General features: G+C 31.9%; 1 protein-coding gene across 1 annotated transcript; it reads left to right on the forward strand.

The window, feature by feature from the left end:
* Positions 1-454: 454 nt before the first annotated feature.
* Positions 455-8397, forward strand: LOC107360065 (uncharacterized). The gene is made up of 8 exons (XM_015926687.3): positions 455-1094; positions 2153-2787; positions 3558-3732; positions 3803-3940; positions 4731-4840; positions 5333-6319; positions 7198-7229; positions 7416-8397. Exons 1-8 carry the CDS (start codon positions 980-982, stop codon positions 7930-7932), a joined length of 2709 nt encoding a protein of 902 aa, XP_015782173.1. The 5' UTR covers positions 455-979; the 3' UTR covers positions 7933-8397.
* Positions 8398-8809: the final 412 nt, after the last annotated feature.

Below are 8809 nucleotides of genomic sequence, written 5' to 3' on the forward strand. Positions count from 1 at the left end.
CAAAAGGTTCCCACAATGAAGCAAATCTGATGATAAAAGCAAAAAGTTGAGGGAAGCTTGAATAAGCTGCAAGATGATCTTTCATCCTCCTCCTCTCATCTCCTCCCATCATCTCTCCCCTTACCCTAGCTACTTGTACTCTCATCCCGCCCTGTAATTGTCTCTCTCTTCTCTCTCTCTTCTTGTCTCCTTCTAATCATCTCTTTCTCACTAAACAACAGTCACAAAGAGTCACTCAAATTATATTATATTTTATACACTTTCATGTTCAATCTTAGACTCTTTACCTTTGCAGCTCCATCTATGACGATTAACTTGTTCCCAGAGTTTTGCCGCTTTTCATTGAGACTTCCGAGGCCACTATCTCCCTCTCCTCCTCCTCATCATCATCATCTCCTTCATCTCTTTCTTTCTCTCTCTTCACTCTCATCCATCGTTTGTATCTCTCTTGTTTATACCTTGTTCTTGTTGTGGTCAACTAATATGCTCTTTCATGTCAACAATTTTACAACCAATTTTGCCATTTCATTTCCAATGTATTTTTTTCCACTTCATCGTAACCATGAACATTATTGAACTATCATTTAACCATCTAATCATTTGCCATTCATTTTCATCATTAAAAGTCACCAGCAAAAGTCAACGTTAATTTATTTCAATTTGATCTCAACTCTGTTTTTTTACACTTTTTTGTTTTCCTTTGCTTTCCATCTTTGCTTTCTCAATTGCATCAATTAATTATTCAACCATAATTGTTTAATTGGTTAACTAAGTGAAAATCAAATTGCATTTTGCAGCATTGTGATCTGAAGTCGTGTCATTTACTTTATCATTTGCACATGAAAATGGATTCCCTTTGATTTACTTGACTATGTGTTGTAACGCTCTTGTGCATCATAACTGTTGAGGATTGTCTGTGCCTTTTGTTTTCAACATTTGAACATTTGTTTTCTTGGAGTTTACCTGTTAAGTGGGTTCAATGGATACTCACAGTATTGGAGCGACTGGACTGCTTAGTCCAGTTTCCTTGGTTGATTCATCAATGTGTCTTAATCATCACACATTAACACCTTTAATATGTTCATCTGATCTAGGTAAGAATCTCATGAAAAGTCTTGTCTGAATTTATGATGAAAATTGCCAAAAACATTGTGACCATTCATTTGACAATTACTGTTCCCACGGTACAATTAGTAAAAAACCTTAGACTCAGGTTGGTTAAGAGTGATGATCAAGTTGGTTAATGGTGAAGATGTGATGAACAGATTATGTAAAAAAGATGATGTAAATGATGAGGAAGATGAAAAGACAAAGAAGAGGACAAAAAATGAGATGAAAATAAAAATGATTGTTACCTAAACAAGCAACAATAAACAGCAAAATAACAGCAAAGTTAACAAGGATCAAGCAAATCCCACGTAACCTTAACGGACTTGCATCCGGTTTTTGTGGTCCCATGGGAGAGATGATGATGATGAGGATAATGATGATATTGATGATGGTGAGAGTGAAAATTAATGAATAATGTTAGGTTATAAGTGCTCATCAACATGCAAGATGCTTCAATTTACATTTTATTCAATTATCCAATCTTTTTATTTACACTTTTGTCCACAAAGTAATCAAATTGTTAAATTGAATTTCATTGAGAAAAAACGAAAGTTTCATTTCAATTTCTTGAATTCCGTTCAATGGATTTGCGTGAGTTTCATTGATCTCAACCTAAGACATTTATCACTTCAAGTGTTGTTCATTTATCGGTGTTGCCAAGTGTAATCATCTGAGTTATCCAAGAATCACACGGTTTTTGTTATTCTTGTTAACAGCATTCATGCCAACCTGTTAACAACAAGTAATCAAAGTTAACCACAAAAGGATTATCAAATTGATGAGCAAGATTAGGATGCTTTAAGCGTGATGAAACGTTTAAACTGTCAACAAGTGCAATTTTGTAGCAAATATTTAATGGCGGGTGAAGAGAGATTGAAATGAGAAAAAAATGAAACTTAAATTGGGAATAAAACTGGTATTTGTTGATCAAAACTGATGATAATTGTTTGATTTGATTTGGCAGTTAAGCAGCGTAAAGTGAAAAGTGTGAATACAAGATAATTTACCTTCATTTTTGTTGCTCTTTTTTACCTTTTATCAGATAAATCACCACCTTCAAGTCAACAACAACAGTGTAACAGTAATAGCAGCAATGTTTCTAGTAACTCTAATGGTACCAATCAAAATAATAATAGTAACAATAATTCAACGGTTCAAGTTAATAACAGTAGTAATAGCAATAGTAATAATAATAACAATGGTAATAATTCCGGCGCTAGTCCAATTGGTGGATCAACACCAACCGGAGCAGCTCGAACAAGTGGCTCAACTGGATCAGATGGGCAGCTTAATGGTTCAGCCACTGACTTAACCTTAATGATACCAAATTCAATTCACGGTCCACCAAGTCCGTTGCCTTCACCAATGGATGAAAGGTCTCGTCTAAGGCGATCATGGGAACATCAATTGGCTAGAGAATCAATGAGATCATTTATTCGTGAAAGGAAAGAGATGAAAGTTGTTATCTTACATGCCAAAGTTGCCCAAAAGTCTTATGGTAATGAGAAGCGATTCTTTTGTCCACCTCCTTGTATTTACCTTTACGGTGATGGCTGGTCACATCGACAACAGCAAATGATTAGAGCTGGTCAATCGGAATCATCAACACAAATCTGTGCCTTCATTGGAATCGGTAATTCGGATCAAGAAATGCAACAATTGGATTTCAATGGAAAGGTTAGTAAACTCAATGACAATCTTGCAATCTTCAACAACTCAATTCATTGAATAATCAACAAAACGGTTCCACAGTTTTCGTCAAATCAATTTGATTGTTCAAAGGTTTCCTTTTATGTTACAATAATAATACAAAATAACTCAATAATAACTCAACTCTATAAAATTTTAGTTTTTTCAAGCTAATATCAAGATCAAAATCAACTCAACTCATCAAATAGATTCAAAGTCAATCATGAAGCTTTGTCAATCTCAAAATTCTGACAAAACATTTCGTCAATTCTCCAAATTCTCGTCAAAGCATTAATTTTGGTCGAAATGACCATTTGATTGCAATTCAGTCACTTTTAATCTGTTATTTCAATCTTTAACAAATAAAACAATTGCTCAACTTTGAGCAAATCAGTTGAGTTAAACTTTGACCGTTAAGTCTGAGAAACAAGATTCAACTTTTCACTCAAATGAGACAAGCTTGAAATCCCTTCAAAACGCTTTTGCTTTTGACTTCTTTTCACGAAAAATAAACCTTCGACAGTCAAATTCATAATTTAAACTTCATAACTTTCGACTCCTGGACACTTAGATTCTGAAATCTTCCGTTAGTTAATTATTACTCGAATCTTCTTCATTGGTCTAGCTTTGAATCAAACAAGTTGATCAGATGAGTTAATCTTGATGTAAAGCTCAAAGTTTGAGTAAACAAAACTCAAATCTTTACTAATCAGAACAGAACTTGCATCTAATTATTTCTTTTTTTCATCAATTTCCAGAACTTTTGTGCTGCTAAAACATTGTACATAAGCGATTCAGATAAACGGAAGCATTTCATGTTATCAGTGAAAATGTTTTATGCCAATGCTGATGATATTGGCGTTTTTTATTCACAACGGATTAAAGTCATATCAAAACCATCAAAGAAGAAGCAATCGTTAAAGAATGCAGATTGTAAGTTGACAGTAAAAAGATGATTACAATTAACTGAACCAACAATTAATCAATTTGTTTTAACTTTCAGTGTGCATAAGCTCAGGAAGTAAAGTAGCTTTGTTTAATCGACTTCGATCTCAAACAGTCTCAACTCGTTACCTTCACGTTGAAAATAACAATTTTCATGCAAGTTCATCTCAATGGGGAGCTTTTACTATACATTTAGGTAAGTTATCAAATTGTTGTTATCATTTTGTTTCCTATAAGAAAAGCTAAAACTGATTTAATCTCAATTTCATCATGAACATGTTATCAAACTATACATTTCATGCTCATGCGTTCATTTGGTTGAGATAATAATATTATTATGGACTAAAATGAGCCTTTATATCATTTGTTTTCAACAGCAGTTAATTCAAGTTTGACATGAAACCGATTCTGTAAAAGTAAATGTTATTTATTTATGTCCTAATTTAATTAATTATCATTTATATCGTTGAGTTGAGCTTTTCATTCAAACTTAATTAATGGTTATCATTTTGTTGTTTGACCAGTTTCAATAACAATAAATGTCAAGCCTCTCTTCATAACCTGCTTATTATCTGATTAACTATTCTGATTCAGTTCAACCTATACCTTTTATTATAATTTAAATTATCATTTTCATCATTTTGTTAATTTTATCCCTACATTAGCAACGCCATCTATTGCCATTCAACTGTTTATATTTTTTTATAGGAATTGTTTGCTTGCTGTTTATTTATTAATATTGAGTATTTTTTTCCTCCCATTAATGATAATCGATGTTGATGATTAAGATGATTATCAATTTAGATCATTAATAACTTGATTTATGAGATTTTAAATGTGAGTTAGGGAAAAAGGTTTAATTACATTGGTTAATGATTGTTGAATGGTTTTTTTGCTAACAACAAAGAAAGGGTTCAATCTTGGTGAGTTTTATTTTGATTTTTTTTCTAATTTTTTTTCTTTTTTTCTTCTTTGGTTTTGTTTAGTTGATGAAAATGAACCAGATACCAAAGAATCGTACAGAAATGGATATATTCATTATGGTTCCACTGTTAAACTTGTTTGCTCTGTTACTGGAATGTCTTTGCCCAGATTGGTAAATATGTATTCTTGTTAAATAAGATGATATTTGATGATATTTTTGTGAAATTATTAGGGTTACAGTTTATAAATGATAAATTTGGGTATGAATGAAAATATTTGTTTGTTTTGTTGAGTTTATTAATCAATATCATTTGTTGAATCAACATTTGTATGATTGAAATAACGTGATTCTTAGAAAGTCGCATTTGATTGAATTACATGTTAACATGCTTAAAACAAAGTAAAGATTCAAAGGTTGTGTTTTTGTTTGTGTTCAGTTAACTGACAATTGTCATTTGCTTAATGGTTTGTTAATTATTTGATTCACGAGTTGATTTGTTTAACGGATCGATTTTCTAATGAGCAATCAAATGTTGCTTATGTTGAAAAACAAATCTGATTTTACTTCAAGTTAGCAATGCTTCAACAAATGTCATCTTATTTATTTTTAACCATTAAGGTCAATATTTTTGTTAATTTATGATTTTCTTAATTTATCTTTAAGGTGATACGAAAAGTAGACAAACAGAATGCCCTTTTGGATGCAGATGATCCAGTTTCGCAGTTGCATAAATGTGCCTTTTACATGAAAGATACCGAAAGAATGTATCTTTGTCTATCTCAAGAACGAATCATTCAATTTCAAGCCACACCATGTCCAAAAGAGCCCAATAAAGAAGTAATTACTGATGGAGCTTCATGGACAATAATAAGTACTGATAAGGCTGAATATACCTTTACTCAAGGAATGGGATTATATGGTGGAGCTCCAGTTACTCCGGTTCCTATCGTATCTGGTCTTAGTCTCAATGGTGGTGGTGAAGTTGCCATGTTAGAGTTAACTGGTGAAAATTTTACCGAAAATTTGAAAGTTTGGTTCGCTGATGTTGAAACTGAAACCTTCTTTCGCTGTCAAGAGTCATTATTGTGTGTGGTTCCACACGTTTCTGAATTTCGAGAAGGTTGGGAATGGGTTCGCTATGCAATTACAATTGATGTTAACCTTGTTCGCGACGATGGGGTTATCTATCCAACAGGTTTTACTTTTACTTATACTCCTGAACCAGGACCCAGACCCCATCAACCACATGTTAATCATCATGTTGCCCACCACCATGGACACCAACCTCGCCCTACTCACCATCATTCTGAAATTGACCCATTATTATCACCCTATCAACATGTTAATGGCTTATCAACATATCCACATGATTATCCATCACATCATCTGCCACCTCCCCCACTTCCTTTAGATCATACACATATTCATCAACATCATCTTCATCCCCAACAACAGCAGCAGCAGCAGCAGCAGCAACAGCAACAACAGCAACATCATCAACACCAGCATCAACATCAACATCAACATGAACAACAGTCGCAACAACAACATTCCCATGGTCATCCTAACTCTCTTCATCCCTCTCATCAAACACATCATCCACATCAACAACCTCAACCAACAGGAACACCTCCATCTTCATTGATTCAAGTGAGTCTCATTTACCTTTTTATATTGTCATTTGAAACTTTAATCACTAATCTGCGCTTTCTAAATAATGTAAATTTTCTCACATCAATAATATATATATTATAATAATCTCTCTATGGGAAAAGTAAATTTATCATTGAAGTGTATCCGATTGGATCATTGATTATAACTTATTCTACCTTTTTATTCTTCTGTCCCTCTATCTATCTATCTCTGTTAATTAATGTTCAGTCTAATTAGGGTAGAATGAAAAACATGGTTTTTGTATTTGATTATTGACTACAATGTTTTTATTGTTGTCTCTAATTTAATCACATTTACGCGCTTTTGTGAACCTTTTATGATTTTTGGATGCAAAGCTACAATCATTTTCCCTTGCAGTGTAATTTACATAGAAATTTTTAGGTGATATAATCATTTTGTTTATTAACTTTCAAATGATTGATTTTGACAATAATTGTTGCTATAATTAATGGTAACCTTGAATGTTAACAAAATGCATCAATCAGCCACAAAAGAGCCTAATTGAAAGTTTAATTGTCACCCAAATTGACTTGGGTTAGGATTGAGTGAAAAAGTTTGGTTTTTCTGGTTCAATTGTTTTCAACATGTTGAAACTGTGAGAACTTTTACTTTACAATTTATAAACACCAGAAATAATTAACTTATCATTATCGTCGCATTATCTTTAAAAATTAAACTAATTTCGTAAATTCAAGATAAATAGGAAACAATTGAATTGAAAATTGTAACAATATTTTTATAACAATCTTTCTGTTCCCACTACTTCACAATTCAAAGTGGATTACAGCTATTTATCTGATATCAAATGCATCTTTCTAATTGTTTATTCATCTTTTCTTTTCTTCTTCCAACAGAATCAACCTTTACCTGAAAATACTCTTAATGGGTACGTATTATTTTTAATTAATATTCATACAATTAAAAGTAAAAGCAAAAAACAAGCAAAACTTAAATTTAATTAGTTTAATTATTTGCTTAGCTTGTCCTTGCTGGAAACAGTAAAAAAAACAAAAGATTAAAAGCAAAATACTTAAATTGGTTTTCTCTTCTCTTAATTTAATTTCCCTTTTAGACATGTTCATTCAATGGAACACCAACATCATCATAATCAACATCAATCACCAGGTCAACATCACAATAATCATCAAAATCAACACCAACATCAACATCAACACCCGCAACAACAACATTCACCATCTTCAGATAACCCACAAGTCCAGGAGCAACAGCAAGGGAATCACATTTCACCCCAACAAAGTCAAACCAATCAAGTTAATCATCAACCTCCACAACAACAACATCATCATTTCCAACAATTGAATCATTCACTAGGCTCTCCTCCACCGCCAACCCTGTTAACCCATCACCATCACCTTGCACCTCCTCATCCAGCAAACCATTTACATGGTAACAATCATTTAACCCATCCTCATATGTCAATGGTGTCTCGATTAGGATCTGGTGATAATTTACGTTCACCGAGTTTACATCATCTTCAAAGATCAACTTATCGATCTCATCCCTATTATGTACCTGGTCATGGCCCTCCTTCAACCCATCACTCTCAACCTCATTTACAAGCTCTTTAATGTTTATCAAAAACTAATTTTCAACTATTATCAAGCATTTAATTTAAATCGGTTAAAAAATAACTAATACTGTCTATTGTAATGATAAAGTTATGAATGAAGAGAAAGATTTGTACAATTATCGTAGAGTTTTACTTTTTAAGACACAAAAAATACTCAAGTAACTCTTTAAAGAATAATAATTGATGTTCAGTTAAATATTATCATGAAAAGTTTTAATGTGAAGCAGGAAAAATCAAAATTTTGATTGTCAACCTTAATTTCAAAGTTATCTGTGCAAAATTTTAATTTAACAAATGGCTTTCAATCTTAAATGTCCAATCAGCGATATCTTATATATTAATTTACTTTATTACTGTCCTAATATTCAATTCAATGATATTATTAAAGTAAAATCAATCCATTTTGCTGGTGAAGTGCAATCAAAATTAAAATGAAAAACATTTTTCCTTGTTTCTATTGTAATATAATGTGAATATTTATTATTTTTTTGTAAAAAAACACAAAAATACTTCATCTGTTAATTCAAATGGATCATTCACACACAGTGATTTCAATCATTTCCAATATGGTTTGGCATATTTGAAGGAAAGAATAGTTGCTTCTTAATTTTAATCAAATATATAAAGCTATTCAAATGACCATTCAAACTTCAAACAAATATCATTTCTTTCCTCACTTCATTGTCCATTTTAATGATCTAGCATTTTGAGCTTTTATGTAAGTCATTGGGTTTATATAACAAATTTATCTTATATCGGGTAATTGTAAAACACAATCTTTTCATTTCCATTAAAAAATGATATCAAGTTATAAAAATCGATCATTTACTAATCATTTTAGATTGACCAGCTAAAATAAAATTCAGTTTTATTAT

The sequence above is a fragment of the Tetranychus urticae genome, chromosome 2 (genome assembly GCF_039701765.1).
Source record: "Tetranychus urticae isolate SD_2017Ah chromosome 2, NJAU_TeUrti_SD_1.0, whole genome shotgun sequence".
NCBI classification, from domain to species: Eukaryota; Metazoa; Arthropoda; class Arachnida; order Trombidiformes; family Tetranychidae; genus Tetranychus; species Tetranychus urticae.

What these genes read in the sequence shown, in the direction of transcription:
- LOC107360065 (XM_015926687.3), top strand. Translation starts at nt 980, where the DNA reads ATGGATACTCACAGTATTGGAGCGACTGGACTGCTTAGTCCAGTTTCC. An exon ending in CTCCATCTTCATTGATTCAA is followed by an intron (nt 6,320 to 7,197) that starts GTGAGTCTCATT and finishes TTCTTCCAACAG; the next exon opens with AATCAACCTTTACCTGAAAA. An exon ending in CCTGAAAATACTCTTAATGG is followed by an intron (nt 7,230 to 7,415) that starts GTACGTATTATT and finishes TTTCCCTTTTAG; the next exon opens with ACATGTTCATTCAATGGAAC.